At 40.1% G+C, this 16,320-nt stretch overlaps 1 protein-coding gene and 1 pseudogene across 2 annotated transcripts; both read left to right on the top strand.

Annotated features, from left to right (window-relative positions):
• Positions 1–2,974: 2,974 nt before the first annotated feature.
• On the top strand, positions 2,975–4,759 carry LOC131367117 (uncharacterized; annotated as a pseudogene).
• Positions 4,760–6,761: 2,002 nt separating this feature from the next.
• Positions 6,762–16,073, top strand: LOC131366678 (fibroblast growth factor receptor homolog 1-like). Of its 2 annotated transcripts, XM_058411323.1 has the most exons (12): positions 6,762–6,906; positions 8,384–8,477; positions 8,605–8,692; positions 8,780–8,951; positions 9,071–9,209; positions 9,287–9,385; positions 10,353–10,513; positions 10,595–10,726; positions 11,349–11,460; positions 11,540–11,639; positions 14,161–14,260; positions 14,415–16,072. In XM_058411323.1, exons 1-12 carry the CDS (start codon positions 6,856–6,858, stop codon positions 14,475–14,477), a joined length of 1,311 nt encoding a protein of 436 aa, XP_058267306.1. In that variant the 5' UTR covers positions 6,762–6,855; the 3' UTR covers positions 14,478–16,072. The 2 variants fall into 2 exon arrangements, with proteins under 2 accessions (XP_058267306.1, XP_058267307.1); XM_058411324.1 differs by lacking the exon at positions 9,287–9,385 and having other exon boundaries at positions 14,415–16,073.
• The last annotated feature ends 247 nt before the right edge of the window (positions 16,074–16,320 follow it).

Below are 16,320 nucleotides of genomic sequence, written 5' to 3'. Positions count from 1 at the left end.
TAGTGCATCTGCATTTCGGGGTCTAGTAAAAAGTTGAGACAGATCTGGCAGATTGTTTGTAAATCTGTCTTTAGTGGTCGGAGTTATAGTTCTACCAAGTTTATAACGTGGAGAGACGTGTCTAATATGTTCTACAGGTAGAGCGTACAGTAAGAGGTGATGGTCTGTGATGTCATCGCTTTGAGGTAGAACAGTTATATCGGAAACATCGGTCCCATGTGATATAACTAAGTCTAGTGTATGATTAAAACGATGAGTTGGTCTATTAATGTTTTGTTTAGACCCAAAGGAATTTAGTAAATCTATAAATGCGAGTCCTAACGCATCATTAGCATCGTCTACATGAATGTTAAAGTCTCCTACAATTAACACTTTGTCAAAACTGATCAAAAGATCTGAGAGTAAATGTGAAATCTCATAAAGAAAAACACTGTAGGGCCCCGGGGGTCTGTACACGGTGGCCAGAGCAAGATAGAGTAGGGATGTTTTATGCCTGTCTGAGAGTGCAACATTAAGGACAAGCACTTCAAATGAGTTAAACCTGGGTCCTGATTTCTGAGTAACGGTAAGAGAATTATTATAGATGGTTGCAACACCACCACCATGACCAGTCTGATGGGGCTCATGCTTATAGGAATATCCTGACGGAGTACACTCATTTAGGCCAATGTATTCATTTGGTCTAAGCCAGGTTTCAGTAAGACAGAGTGAGTTGAAACTATAATTTGAGATCATTTCATTAATAATAAGTGCTTTCGGTGCAAGGGATCTAATGTTCAGAAGCCCACACTTAAGAAATTGTTTTTCTTTACCTATTTGGTCTTTTTCAGGATTAATTGTGATAAGATTATTTCGAGAGTTATTAACAAATTTATCTTTTAATCTCACTAATCGGGGAACAGAAACAGTTTCTACAGGACGAGCTATGTGTGAACTTGTATTAGTCTGGTGAATTGAACAGTAGCTATTATAGATATAATCTGAGGAATGACTTACCAGTCAGATGGTGCGCAGTGTCCTGGATATGTTGTCCGAGAGGACTGCTGCTCCAGCTCTGCTTGGGTGCAGGCCATCGTAACGGTAGAGCCTAGGACGCTCCCAGAAAACATTCCAATTATCAACAAATGGTATATTCTGTTCTTGACACCAAGACTGTAACCATTCCTTAAATGCAAAAAGCCTACTGAACCTTTCGATTCCTCGCTGGAATGTGGGTAGTGGTCCTGACACGATGATCCTCGTCGGGGCGATGTGGTGCGAACCTTCTCCACCAGGTTATACAGTGCCCCTGGAGCAGGGTGGGTTGGGGGCCTTGCTCAAGGGCCCAACAGTGGCAACTTGGTGGTGCTGGGGCTTAAACCCCCCCGAACCCCCTTCTGGTCAATGACCCAGAGCCTTAACCACTTGAGCTACCACTGCCAACATTCTGTTTAGCTAAATAAGCTTATTATTAGTGGTGCATGCTATGCAAAGCACAGTATTACTATCTCACATACTTCTTCTTCTTCCGTACAAATTTTGTCCCTACAGAACTAGTCGTTTGTCGTAGACCCAAAGATGTGCTATGACTTTTCTAAGCGATCAGAATTACGGTTTTCCCGATACGGCTGATCGATCGCCCCAAAAATTTCCCATTGAAATACATTGACGGAACTTTAGAATCCTGAAGAAAGGCACAGTAGCTGTACAGGAGATTCTCAGTTCATTTACCTATCCACTCCACACTATCTATACAATGCACTCTAAATGTATTGGTATCCAAACCCTGTCTATCCACTCACCTCTATCTGTCTATGTTAAGTTCAGGTGCTCAGTTCTTTTCAACACATGTAAGAAAACAAACAAATCATTACACATCTCATTATCCACTGCTTTGGAACATTTATTTAGAAACTTGAACACACATCGGCTCTGTACATCCGATATTAACACTTAAGTTTTTACATAGAGTGCATTGTATAACATGATGACTTAACACCTGAAAGTACAGTAATACCTTCAATAAAACGAGGTTCGGCTGATGCCGTAATCTAATGAGTAAGAGTGCAATTCTTAACACCCCCACTTGCTCTTAGCTCAGTGAGTTACCTGAAAACAAAATAACATAGGCTTCTCTTTCACATAAACAATGTAAACATACACTCTTTACTCTTTTAAGAACCAAACATGTCTCGAGCTAACCTATTTAACTTTAGCTTAGTGGCTGTCTGGTTGATGGGATGAGTCTACATCACTTTTCCGCCATTACCCCTGCCAAAGGGATTCAGTCGAAAAACAGGGGGATTGCATCCCGCTCATGGCTATCCTTATATGGAGCTACCATCTCGGGTAGGGACCCTCACCCCATGTGCATCATGTTTATGGGTCCTAAGCATGCTCAAACATTGCTGGTGGATCCACAAACATCCACAAACTGTGCGTCATTGCCGGTGAAAATTAGAAAGGAAGCTGAGAGTGGCGGTGGTGAACAAGCAGGACCCGTCTGTCTGGAGCTGCCGCACAATCTGCAGTGACTGACCATCTCCCATGAGCTAGTATGAGTTGGGCGGACATGATGGAAGCCGAATCCCTGGATATGCCTCTGCTGTTTGAGGGCCTGCTCGCTCAGGAGGGAGATGAACGTGGGATGATGATGTAGAGGACAATGCTAACTCTAATCTCCTTGATTTTGATAAAGAGGAGGAAGACAATTCCCTCTTCCCGCCCAACAGCCTAGGCCACCTAGCACGAACGGCCTCTCAAGTAGACATCAACTTGCACGAGGAGTGTAAATGAGCCATGGAGAAATTGGGCCTAGCTTAGCCTGCAGTCAAAGATGCCGAAGGCACAAAGAGGGACCTTTATGATGGGAAAAGGTTGCCTCCTGCCAGCCTGCAGCAAGACAAGTCCTGCCTGCCATGCCTGCTTCATGAAGGAAATGTATCGTTACTAGTCTAGCCCCTTTAAGAGCAAGCTCCCTCCCAAGGGGCATCCCATGTTGGAGATTCAAGGGATAGGAAAGCTGGGGTTGGCTGGACCCCCAGCAGCAGAGCATTCAGTGGCCTACCACCTCCATCTGAATCGTTACTCTATTTCTGCCTCCTCTCAGATTTCGCTGCTGAGTAAGATGGATTGGCAGACTGAGTCAATTTATCAGAGGATGTATAAATATGCGGGACAGTCCGTGTGTTTTCTGAATGCGGTGCACGGTTCATCTGTGGGTTTGTCAATGATTTCACGGGGATACAGATTTCAGTTCGCCATGAAACCACCCAGATTCAACGGGGTGAATATGGCAGTGGCCGAGGGAGAATCGGCTTGTGTCCTGACGGCCGAAATCGAAACTCTTTTAAGCAAATGGACAATCAGAGTGGTGCCCGAGGAGCAGAGCTGTCTGGGATTTTATTCCCGTTATGTCATAATTCCAAAGAAAGGGGACACAGCCCTTCGTCCAATTTTGGACCTTCATGTGTTAAACAAGCACCTACGAAAGTATTCATTCAGAATGTTGATGCACAAAGTGCTTTGTTGATCGATTCGTCTGAACGATTGGTTTGTGACAATCGATTCTTCAGATTTGCATACCATGGCACAGCCTATGAGTTTCAAACTATTCCGTTCGGGTTAGCTTTGGCTCCGAGGGTTTTTACCAAATGTGTGTAAGCAGCCCTGTTTCTGTTAAGGAACAAGATGCTAAGAATACATAGGCAATTATTTGATATGCTCATCATCGAGAGAGCAAGCAGTGAAAGATGCTGAGATGGTGTTAGAGCATCTCAGCAACTTGGGGTTCAGGATCAACATGATGAAGAGCCATTTGGAGCCCTCTCAACAAACAAAACATCTGGGGCTCAGCATAGACTCCCTCTCTTATCGAGTCACACTGACAGCGGGAAGGATTGCGTCTTTCACCCAATGTATCGCCCACTTTCGGTTGGGGAAAGTGGTTCCGTACCGACTGTGCTTACAGATAGCTAGGGCTTATGGCTTCAGTAACTTCTGTAGTATGCTTGGATCTGCTCAAAATAAGGGAAGGTCAGTTACGTCTGTGCTCTCACTGGCATCTCAGCCAGTCAGTGAGAATTACTCATGTGTGCGTCAGCGTGCTCAGGAATTGGGAAAGCCCTGCAATTTTCAGAATGGGGATTCCCCTGGGGCAGTGTCATCGAGAGTTTCTATGACATGTCCTTAAAGGGCTGGGGAGCGACTTTAATGGGCAGAGCTATGAATGGCACGTGGCCTCCGCAGCTCATTCACAAACATAAATTATTTACAGTTGGTAGCAGTGTGGTTAGTGCTAAAACATTTTCTGACTTTCATTAAAGGGCAGCATGTTTTAGTGAAAAGAGACAATTCCACAGTGGTTGCTTACATCAATCGTCAGGGGGGCACGTGCTCCCTTCAACTGCATCAGTTGGCAAAAAGGCTGATGGTGTGGAGCGACACAAGGCTTTTTTTCCTCAGGGCAACCCACGTGCCAGGGATTTTAAACAGAGGAGCAGATTTGTTATCCAGGGGAAACCACCTGTAGGGGGAGTGGAAACTCCATCCCCAGGTGGTAAACCAGATATGGCAGAGGTATGGTCAAGCTGCCATAGATCTCTTCACCTCGCAAGAAAACACTCAATGCCCTCTGTATTTCTCTCTAGCAGACGAAAGTGCACCACGATCAGTCAAGCGATCATATGCCCCAGCAGTGCGAGACAGACTTCTGTTGTAACCGTCCCTGATGTTGGACTCTGCTATTACTATTGTGTGTCAGGGGGAACAAGCACTTTCAAATTCGTACATGCTCCCTGCAGAAAAGTTCGGTTCATGCCGTGGCATCCAAGCCCTTTCGGCTTCGGAAGAAGAGCACATCGCATTCCGATGGACCGAAACATGTTGCTGATACTACACAGAGAGTAAACTGCACGTGTTACCAATGCAGAGCTAAAAATCACCTTGCTAACTCCTAACTTCACTTCTGTTGCTGTGCCATTGTGTGCGCTGCTGAGAGATGCATCAGATGCTAAGTTTGAATGAACTGCTTCTGCTGATTGCAGCTTTAAAGCCCTGCTAAACTGCTTTGTTTGACCCTTCAAACCAGGGGACCAGGTGAGAGTAAAAAGACCTGTTCATGTGGGAAAGGGAGCTTCCAAGTTCTCTTCACCACTAAATATTGAGAAACAAATCGGGAAAAATGCTTTCGTTCTGAGTGACAAAAAGAAATGGAATGCATCCAAACTAACACGTTTCACAGGTCTTGTTGCTACTCAATATAAGGACTTGCAGTCACAAGTAACATTTTATTCTAGGAGTATTTTAGTTTATTTTGTGTTTTAGTTTAACCACAAGGTGGCAGCATATTGCTTTCGTGTTGAAGTGGTGCTTAGGCTTCTCCAAAAAGAACCTGCAATGTTTCTCTGAAAGAGAATGTAGCAGGTGCTGAATAAAGAGTCAGAAGGATCTGTTTGTCCAGTTGCTGATTACTAGAGGACACAATAATTATGAATATAAAAAATGTAATATGTACCAAGGCAGTGTCCATAAAGTGTCCATTAAGTAAATAATGATGCACAGAGGATTTCAGTCCAATCCGATCAGATATAGATGACAGAGCCTGGACTAGTTTCATCAGCATTAGACAACAGTATAAGTTTCTGCATGAAGAATTAGTTGAAACTTCATAGACAGCATCAGATGATTTTAATGGTCAGTTCTTGACTGTAACTCAAATGCTGTTTATGACGTTAGTGTAAGAAGAATTCTACACTGCAAAAAATGACAGCATGTGTAAATACCTTGAATATAGTCTAATCTTTAATCTATTTAGTGCTTCCTACTGAAGGTCTGGCTCACAGTCTCCACTCTAATTCATCCCAAAGGTGTTCTATGGGGTTGAGGTCAGGACTGTCAAGGACAGGACAGTCAAGTTCCTCCACACCAAACTCACTCATCCATGTCTTTATGGACCTTGCTTTGGTCACTGGTGTACAGTCATGTTGGATCAGGAAGGGGTCATCCCCAAACTGTTCCCACAAAGAGCATGAAATTGTCCAAAATGTCTTGGTATGAAGCTGAACCATAAGGAGTTCCTTTCACTGGAACTAAGGGGCCGAGTCCAACCCCTGAAAAACGACACCTGAACTCAATGATATGGAGGGGTGTCCCAAAACTTTTGCCAATATAGTGTATTTTACCCCTTAACATTCCAGTGGTATTATAATTATCTGTTATCTATACTTGTCTATATTTTGCTTGTCAAGTATTCCTTTTCCATGAACCATTTAGCACTAAAGCACATTTGCGCATAGTTGCCCCATTTAATGAATAACTGTGTTTGGAAGAAACATGATGATAAAGGAATATTTGATGCTTGGTTATGCATTAGCAGTGTAGATTGATAAATAACATGCATAATAATTAATGAGCCAGAATGACTCACCCCCAGCTTGGAAGAAAGACACGTGTCTATATTTCACTGCAAACAGGCTATTTTAAAATAGTCCATTCTACACACCACAATTTCTTAAAAAAAACACACAAAACTGACCATGCTTTTATTCATGGATGAAATAGACTCATTTAGGTGAATTATCCTTATAAATATTTTTTACTAAATAGCCATTCTTTCATATTCTATTTGTGTTTTTTATTGGTGTATTCTTTCATCTGGCTTAGATGAGGTCTAGAAGAAATTTTTTTTTTTTTTTTTGCCTAGTCAATAGATTTAAGCCTGAAATACACAATAGATTAGTGTGCGCTTTGACAGGAAACCACAACGAAAGGGGCCATGAGACTTTGCCCTGCATAGAACTGTTCCATACAGATCACTAAAGGAAATAACACCTCACTTTCCCCCCCAAGATAAAGATAAAGACACTGTGACACAAAATGAAACAGAACGAGGATGTTCATGAGAGAAGGCTGGTGAGATCTTTACAGGTAGGTTGATGCTCATGAATTCATTGTGCTACTGATGATAAACTTATATTCTATACCAGGTAATATTGCAAGAGTGGTCAGAGAATGAACTAAATTGTTTAGCTTTATGTTGTGCGACAGGTATATCCAAAAGCCAGGCTCTCAAAGTAGTTTGTTTGCTTAACTGTGAAAACATACATATATACATATATATATATATATATACAGTGCTCAGCGTAAATGAGTACACCCCCTTTAAAAAGTAACATTTTAAGCAGTATCTCAATGAACACAAAAATAATCTCCAAAATGTTGACAAGACTAAGTTTTATATAACATCTGTTTAACTTAGAACATGAGAGTAAGGTTAATAATATAACTTGGAGAACAAAATTCTCAGTTTTACCCAAGTTAGGGTGATGCAAATATGAGTACACCCCACTGAAAGTCTCTGGAGCAAAGCTAAATTTTAGACTACAAATGTCTACTTTAAGAAGAATTAAACCACAGGTAAGTCTAATTATTCATCACACAGGTGTCCAGCAGACAGTGGACTATAAAAGGGTGTTACTTAAAGAAAACCCCTTCCCATTTCATGCTGTCAGCAATGGCACCACATGGAATAGAAATGTCACAAGACCTGAGAAAGAAAATAATTTCTTTACACCAGAAAGGTGAAGGCTACAAGAAGATCAGCAAATCTTTACTTATCAGTCAGAATACTGTAGCAAAAGTGGTACAGAAATTTAAAAAGATGGAACTGCAACCATCTCACAGAGACGTCCCAGGTCGTCCATGGAAGTTAACACCTCGACAGGAGCGTCTTCTGATGAGAAGAGTTGAAGAAAATCGGCATGCGAGTTCACTGCAGTTATCTAAATGAGTAGAAAGCCAAACTGGGGTGAGTGTCTCCTGTGACACAATACAGCATACATTGCAGAGGAATGGCATGCATGGGTGCCGTCCACCAAAGAAGCCTCTCCTAAAGCCCAGGCACAAAAAAGCCCACCTAGAGTTTGCCAGGGCCCATGCTGACAAAGATGAAGACTACTGGGACTCAATACTCTGAAGTGATGAGACCAAAATAAATGTTTTTGGAACTGATGGCTTCAGTGTATGGTATCACAAAGGTGAGGAATACAAAGAAAAATGCATGGTGCCTACAGTGAAACATGGTGGTGGCAGTGTCCTTATGTGGGGCTGCATAAGTGCTGCTGGTGTCGGGGAGCTGCATTTCATTGATGGCATCATGAATTCACAGATGTTCTGCTCTATACTGAAAGAGAAGATGCTACCATCGCTCCGTGCCCTTGGTCGTCGTGCACTTTTCCATCATTCGGGATTTGTGCTCATTTAGCCACAAGTATAAAAATAAATAAATATTATTATTATTATTATTATTATTATTATTATTATTATTATTATTATTATTATTATTATTATTATTTTCTTTTTGCTTGCTTAAATTTTTTTTTCTGTTTTTCCTTTATCATTTCAGACATATTGGCCCACATTAAAGCAGGATACTAGCATGACGTTAAACAGTTCAACAACAGCATACAACTGCACAAAGACATGTGAAAACTCATATGGTAAGAGAGGAAGAAAATACAGCATTGTGTGTATACACTAGCAATTCATCTGTACGACCGGCTGATGAAAGAACCAAAAAATAAAAGCTGATGCATTATATCATTTATTGAAATCTTTGCTTTATAGATGGAGACAGCTGGCTGCTTTGTGCAGTATTACTTGCTTACACTTTAATATTTCTCATCATCATAATGGCTATAATATGGTTGAAAAGGTGAGTTTACTCCTAAGCATAGACTGGAACAGCACAGACTTCGAATCTGAGATGCTCACAGATTTTAATAGTGTTTAACTCTTCTAGATGTCAGACCATAAAGCGCAGCATTAGGAGACTGCAGAACGCACAGCAGCAGGCAAAGCCTCGTTCATTTGCTGAAACCGATCCTTTAGAGCAAAGTTCTGAGTCTGAACAAATAATTACAATCCAGCTGGAACAAGATGCCTCTGAATTTATGCCGAGCACAACATTAGCAGTAAGATCTCTCTCTCTCTCTGTATATACGTAAAATACTACACTCTCTCTACAAAGTGTTTTCACAAAATGAAGGATGACCTTAATGCTGATCATTATATTTAAATTTATATTTCCCAGAGTCCTTCGTTTAACAAAGCTGATATCACTATGCAACAGCTCATTAAATCTGGAAAAGAAGGAATGCTGTATAAAGCGAAAATGACACGTGGCACCATCAGAGGCCACACCATGTTCACCTGCAAGATCTACAAAGACGGTAAGGCTTTGACACTTGACATTACTTCTTGGGTTATACAAAGACCTTTGTGGCTTAGTATGTTCTTTGTGTTTTAGCCGCTAAACACGAGCAAGTCCAAACAGAGGTTAGGATCATGCGGAATTTAAACACACACTTGAATCTGCTGCAGCTTTTAGACTGGGACATTACAGACGGTATGCACTGAGCTTTCTTATCATCGTTCCTGTCATTTCTGCAAAACACTGCAGGTAGAAATGTAAACTAAAATTTCAGATTTTTGGATCCATAACACTTCTCTTAAACAAATAACTTAAAATTATTTCAGTGTTTTCATTCAATCTGGACTTTGAAGATGGTTTAATTTTTCTATTTACATCATGACATATAACCGAGAAAAGATGACATTTTATCTAGTGTTATTATGATATACAGGTCAATTTCCTTTCCAAATATTCGAAACTAAACTTGAAGCTCATCAAAGCTCATTTTAACAGAGAGTACAGTTTTACTGGTCAGCACATTTGCCTCGCACCTCCAAGGTTGGGTTGGGTTGAGTTTGATTTTTTGTCACCGTCCTTCATCTGTGCATTTTGGATGTTCTTCCTGAAGTTTCTAGATGATTTTTGCATGCACATGCAAATAAAATCTTATTCAGTTTTAGTCTATAAACTCTACATTTACTTACTTTATATTTTTCATAGCAGTGCATGATATTATTTTTGATTAAACATTGAAGAAATAGCATTTCTGTCTTTCACCTGAGAGCGTCTTAACAGTATAATAATTATTTTCATTTTAACAATATGAAATGACTAGATTTTTTTTCTTTTATTAAATGTTCAAATTTCAGCATATTTATTTATTAATTTGTTTGTTTATTTATTTATTTATTTTTCAATTAAAACTTAAAAATACTTGGAAAAATATTAGCAATAAACTGACAATGATTAATTGTGATTTCGACTATTAATTAAAAAACAAAATTCAACTCTATTTGCTTCATCATTGTTGAAAATTGTATTGCTTTGCATTAAAAGTAGTTTATAGCACTGAAGGATTCTGTTTAAGTATCTTGTCTTGCAATAATTGTTCATTTCAGTTAAATACAGATTGCTCTGTTACTAAATAAACTCAGATATATTTTTTGTCTCTGTGTCAAAGTGCCCTATATGTTAATTATGGAAAACGCAGAGCATGGCAGCCTACGCACCTTCGTTAGGTTAAATAAAGAAAGGTTGTGCAAAGATGCAGAGCTACAGCACCGCTTCACCATTGCACTTTACCACATAGCACAAGCCCTGGACCACCTGCACTCCAAAATGGTACTTGTACTCGAGCGTCATCTGTATTTCCTTTAAGTTATTAAATTGCGATATAACTTTGACTTGTTATTGGATCACCAGATACTGCACTGCAACCTGGCACTAAGGAATATCATGGTTCACAGATTTCCCCATGAAGTAAAAGTGGCTGAGTTTGGATTGGCCAGAGACATAATGAGGGGGCAGAGCCTCTCTGGAAGCTGCAAGAACACCGTAAGTGTAAGGCTTTCTCAAGGTTAATGACGAGAATGACACGTTTCTTTTTTATTTAAAACAAAACATCGGGTTAATTCACAAATACACGTTTCAAGTTGGGGGAAAAAAGGAATAAGAAAAACAATAATAATTGTGACTTAGGTTATCATATTGTAAGCTTTTCTTCTTGTTCACTAATCTCAGTGTGCTTGTTAATGAGGCAAAGCCTGGATTGAAAACATGGGGATCACTGCCAAAAAATGAGTTTCTGTGTATCTGATATTTACTCATTAAACTCATAATATTCCCAACGTACTTAAAATCATGTGAGACATATCAGATTACATCACATAACTTTAAACTGGAGTTTGTATTTGAAGCAAGAATGGCATTCCTGTCTTCTCTGTGGATTAGAGTGATATTTGCAAAGCCAAGCATGTTCCTGGTGTATGTGGAAAAGAGAAAAGTTAGCACTCTCTAATTCATCCCTTTTATGGAAGCAAAGGAGATGCCTCATTTGATCCGAGTCTTTGCTCACTCCAGGATATCGAAACATTTTCCTGAGGTAGGGTCAGGGTGCTTGTCCTCAAGTACCACACTGCAGTCTGGTGACCTATTCGTATTTATACTCTTCATACAGAAACGAATTCCCTTTAGATGGTACCCTCCAGAATATTTCAAACATGACTTCTACGAATTTAAAGGAGATATCTGGGCTTTTGGAATCGTCATCTGGGAGATGCAAACATTTGGTAAGTGGAAAAAAAAGATCTAAAACAATGCAAGCTTATATAAAATGTTCAATCAACGATCCTGAACCCTATCTTTTAGGCACTGTTCCCTACCCTGACTTGAAAACATCAGAGGAAGTTGTGAGATATATATGCACTGGCCGCAAGGTTCGAGACCCTGAAGAATGCCGGCCAGAAATGTGAGTAGACTTTCCGACACACATCTGAATAGAATGATCTGTAATACAGAGTGGAATAATAAACATCATTTTTACTGTCGATTGTGGGTGGGCTATGCTGTTTCCATGATAGTCAGTGTCACCAGAACCCCATTTATCATTGTAGACCTGCAAACATCTCCAACAGAGAAAATGTCTTGTTGTAGGGTTCCTCAAGGAACTGAACAGCTCTTAAGGGTGGCTGTCAGCACAAAGGAGTCTTTATAGTGTAATATCTATTCATTCATTAATTCATCTTCAGTAACGTCTGAGCCTACACCTGGAACACTGGATATGAGGCAGGAATACACACTGGATGGGACACCAGTCTTTCACAGAACACATCCACACATTCACACGTAGGGACATTTTAGACTAGACAATCCAACCTACAGGCACACGTTTTTAGAGGTGAGAAGAAACCAGAGAACACATGGAAACCTAAGAGAAATTATTCTTATCACATTCCTGCCCCAGCAACATGCCAGGCAGTGTGGGCAGGTAGAAGGGGTCCTGAAGGTTACTGCACTTGTTGAAACGAGCCTCGTCGGAAATAAAAGCCTACTCTGGTGCTATTTATGGAGCGTCTATCCAGTCAACTTAACACTGTAGTGCACCTCAAGAAATTACTGACTGCCAATGTTTTTGTTGTCACTCCAGTGGTAAAGGTGTCTCTTCTCATTTTAACTTTCATGCACTGGACCAGTAAAAAGCAAATTAGTTTTTTTTTTTTTTTTTCCTGAAGGTTTGTGGTCAAAAGACCCACACAACTACATTTATAGTTCCCTCTTAAATGGAAACCTTTTCTACCTGGACTCCAGAATTTGTCCAGCTATACTGTATGTGTTTTGCATACATTTAGACTACTATTATTAGTGAGATGAACTAGTGATGATGTTATAAATTCTGTAGATTGTTCATTGTTAATAATGGAAGTCAATAATTTGTGGTGTTAGCTTTTGACCTATTCTAAATAGGGTTCTCTCAAGCAGAATTGCTTTCTGTTACTGCTAAAGACTTTCTGGAGCATTAAACCTGTATGCGCTTGCACGCCTCCTTATTTAAGCAGTTATCTAATCGCCAATCATCAGTTGAAGGTGGGAAAAGACCAGGTGAACTTTTTTGGTTGACAGGAACAGGGAGAGGAACCCAGTGTGGTCTTCTGCTGTTGTAGCCCATCCACCACAAGGGTGATGATTTATGCATGCTGAGATGTTTTTCTGCTCACCACAGTTGTAAAGAGTGATTATTTCAGGTACTTTATCCTTCCTTGCAGTTCAATCTGGAACCATTTTCCAATTCAGAACTGTTGGTCACTCTAAGTTTTTTTGTTGTTTTTTGCACCATTCTGTGTAAACTCCAGAGATTGTTGTGGTGAAATTCCCAGGAGATCAGCAGTTTATGGAATACTCAAAGCAACCCATCTGGTACCAACAACTATACCACTTTTAAAGTCACAAAGTCACTTTTTCTTCATTCTGTTCTTTGATATGAACATTAACTGAAGCTCTTGACCTGTGTTTTGGATGTTGCTGTTGTTGTTGTTTTTCCCATTGTGATGCTGCCACATGATTAGCTGATTACTGATTAGATAAATGCATAAATGTGCAGGTGTACAGATGTTCCTGTCATATTTTCATCAGTAACAAAACTATATACACTATATTGCCAAAAGTTTTGGGACACCCCTCCAACATGACTGCACACCAGTGCACAAAACAAGCTCCATAAAGACATGGATGTTTGGTGTGGAGGAACTTGACTGGCCTGCAACTCAACCTGAGTCCTGACCTCAACCTGATAGAATGGAATAGTCAGAAATTCCCATAAACACACTCCTAAACCTTGTGGAAAGCCTTCCCAGAAGAGTTGAAGCTGTTATAGCTGCAAAGGGCGGTGCATGTAAAGGCAGATGTCCCAAAACGTTTGGCCTGGCTCACAGTCTCCACTCTAATTCGTCCCAAAGGTTCTACAAGGTTTAGGAGTGTGTTTATGGGAATTTTTCCTCTAGAAGCGCATTTGTGAGGTCAGGCACTGATGTTGGACGAGAAGGTCTGGCTCACAGTCTCCGCTCTAATTCATCCCAAAGGTGTTCTATGGGGTTGAGGTCAGGACTCTGTGCAGGCCGGTCAAGTTCCTCCACACCAAACTCACTCATCCATGTCTTTATGGACCTTGCTTTGGTCACTGGTGTGCAGTCATGTTGGAACAGGAAGGGGTCATCCCCAAACTGTTCCCACAACGTTGGGAGCATGAAATTGTCCAAAATGTCTTGGTATGAAGCTAAAGCATTAAGAGTTCCTTTCACTGGAACTAAGGGGCCGAGCCCAACCCCTGAAAAACAACACCTCAATTCAATGATTTGGAGGGGTGTCCCAAAACTTTTGCCAATATAGTGTATGTATTAATGTATCATGGTACTTATAAAATAACTTATTTTTGTAATATTAAAGCTAACATCTGGTATAAACACTGCCAATATAAGAATTGATGTTTACTGCAGGCTTCAGATGATGACAGAATGCTGGCAGGAGCCCTACATCATGAGACCTTCCTTTTTGGATATTGTCAAAGTTTTGGAGAAAATTCTGGAAAATGATCGTGTAAGTGTTCTTCAGTTAGTAAGCTACAGTATGAAGATAAGGATCAGCATCATTTTAAAAGTAACATTCACTTCCTGAAAAAGTTGCAATTATAAAATATCATTAGGAAACAACCAAACTAAAAGATTTGTGCATTTCTGTGTGTGATTTCTAGGACTATGTGAATATAGAGAGCAGCACTTTCATTGTAGCAGTGGAGTCTGAAGATGGAGATTAATTATTATGACGGATGTTAACATCAGTTGCTGTATGTCTCTCATTCAAGACTTTTCACTAGATACACTATATTGCCAAAAGTTTTGGGATGCCTGCCTTTACATGCACATGAATGTAATATTGCGTTGTCCCGCCCTTTGCAGCTATAACAGCTTCAACTCTTCTGGGAAGGCTTTCCACAAGGTTTAGGAGTGTGTTTATGGGAATTTTTGACCATTCCTCTAGAAGAGCATTTGTGAGGTCAGGCACTGACGTTGGACGAGAAGGTCTGTCTCACAGTCTCTGCTCTAATTCATCCCAAAGGTGTTCTATGGGGTTGAGGTCAGGACTCTGTGCAGGCCAGTCAAGTTCCTCCACACCAAACTCACTCATCCCTGTCCTTATGGACCTTGCTTTGGTCACTGGTGTGCAGTCATGTTGGAACAGGAAGGGGTCATCCCCAAACTGTTCACACAAAGAGCATGAAATTGTCCAAAATGTCTTGGTATGAAGCTGAAGCATTAAGAGTTCCTTTCACTGGAACTAAGTGGCTGAGCCCAACCCCTGAAAAACACCTGAACTCAATGATCTGGAGGAGTGTCCCAAAACTTTTGGCAATATAGTGTATGTGTATAGGAAATAAAGATTTGATGTATGACTATATTCATGCATAACATGTAAAATATTTACTGCTAGTTTTTGAAACAAAGATCGTATTAAATAAAATATATTAATTACTAAAAATAATAAAGAAGAACTGAGCAGCCATGGAATGTCCCTGTAATTAAATTGTAATTGAAAATGGGCTTTTGCTATTTAATTTTATATATGTCCAAAGCATTTTATATACAAAAGGTGTATAATATATATTATATTAAAATTGTATAAAATAATCATTCTCAAAGTCATCATCGTTTGCAAATTAATGCTAGGCCTCTCATATTATTTGGAGGCTACTAAGTAGAATTTATTGTATCATATTTTATCTTATTGCATTGTAGTAGATTCAGTGATATCCTGAAATATCTAATCTTTCCTTATGAATTGAAAAATCATATCATATCGTGTGGATTACTTTCACCTCTATGTTGCAATAAAAATAATGCTGATTTGATCATTTTCATGTTATGGGTTGACAAGTTTGATGACACAGTACAGGTTATACACAGATTGGGCATAACATTATGACCACCTGCCTAATATTGGGTTGGTCCCCCTTTTGCTGCCAAAAACAACCCCGACCTGTCAAGGCATGGACTCCACTAGATCTCTGAAGGTGCAGATGTTAGCAGCAAATCCTTTAAGTCCTGAAAGTTCCATGGGCCTCCATGGCCTCTATGGCCCCCACCTCGCAACTTAGAGTATACTTACAGGACTTAAAGGACACTTTTGATAGATACTGACCACTGCAGACCGGGAACACCCCCACAAGAGCTGTAAGGAGTTTTGGAGATGCTCTGATCCAGTGGTCTAGCCATCACAATTTGTCCCTTCATCAAACTCGCTCAAATCCTTACACTTGTCCATTTTTCCTGCTTCTAACATCAACTTTGAGGACAAAATGTTGACTTGCTGCCTAATATATCCCACCCACTAACAGGGGCCATGATGAGGAGATCATCAGTCTTATTCACTTCACCTCTCACTGCTCATAATGTTATGCCTGATCGGTGTAAATTTTTACTGTATGTTTAGAACGATGTTTATTAAGATTGCAAATTAAACACAATATATTTACAGGAACAGGACATTTTTCGATAAAATATTCTTCTATAACAGTTTTTCAGCTCCACCCTGTGGTACTACAATTACAGAGAATCGTACAAAGAAATATGAGCAGTAAAACAAATGTCCAAATAGAATAT

Source organism: Hemibagrus wyckioides, linkage group LG16, assembly GCF_019097595.1.
Source record: "Hemibagrus wyckioides isolate EC202008001 linkage group LG16, SWU_Hwy_1.0, whole genome shotgun sequence".
NCBI lineage: Eukaryota > Metazoa > Chordata > Actinopteri > Siluriformes > Bagridae > Hemibagrus > Hemibagrus wyckioides.
The sequence above is the reverse complement of the archived record's forward strand: the minus strand, read 5'-3'. Positions and strand labels throughout refer to the sequence as shown.

Bases quoted from the DNA above. Each gene is read 5' to 3' on its own strand.
- LOC131366678 (XM_058411323.1), top strand. From the start codon at position 6,856: ATGAAACAGAACGAGGATGTTCATGAGAGAAGGCTGGTGAGATCTTTA. The intron at 6,907-8,383 runs GTAGGTTGATGC...TTATCATTTCAG, and splicing joins GGCTGGTGAGATCTTTACAG to ACATATTGGCCCACATTAAA. The intron at 9,210-9,286 runs GTAAGGCTTTGA...TTTGTGTTTTAG, and splicing joins CTGCAAGATCTACAAAGACG to CCGCTAAACACGAGCAAGTC.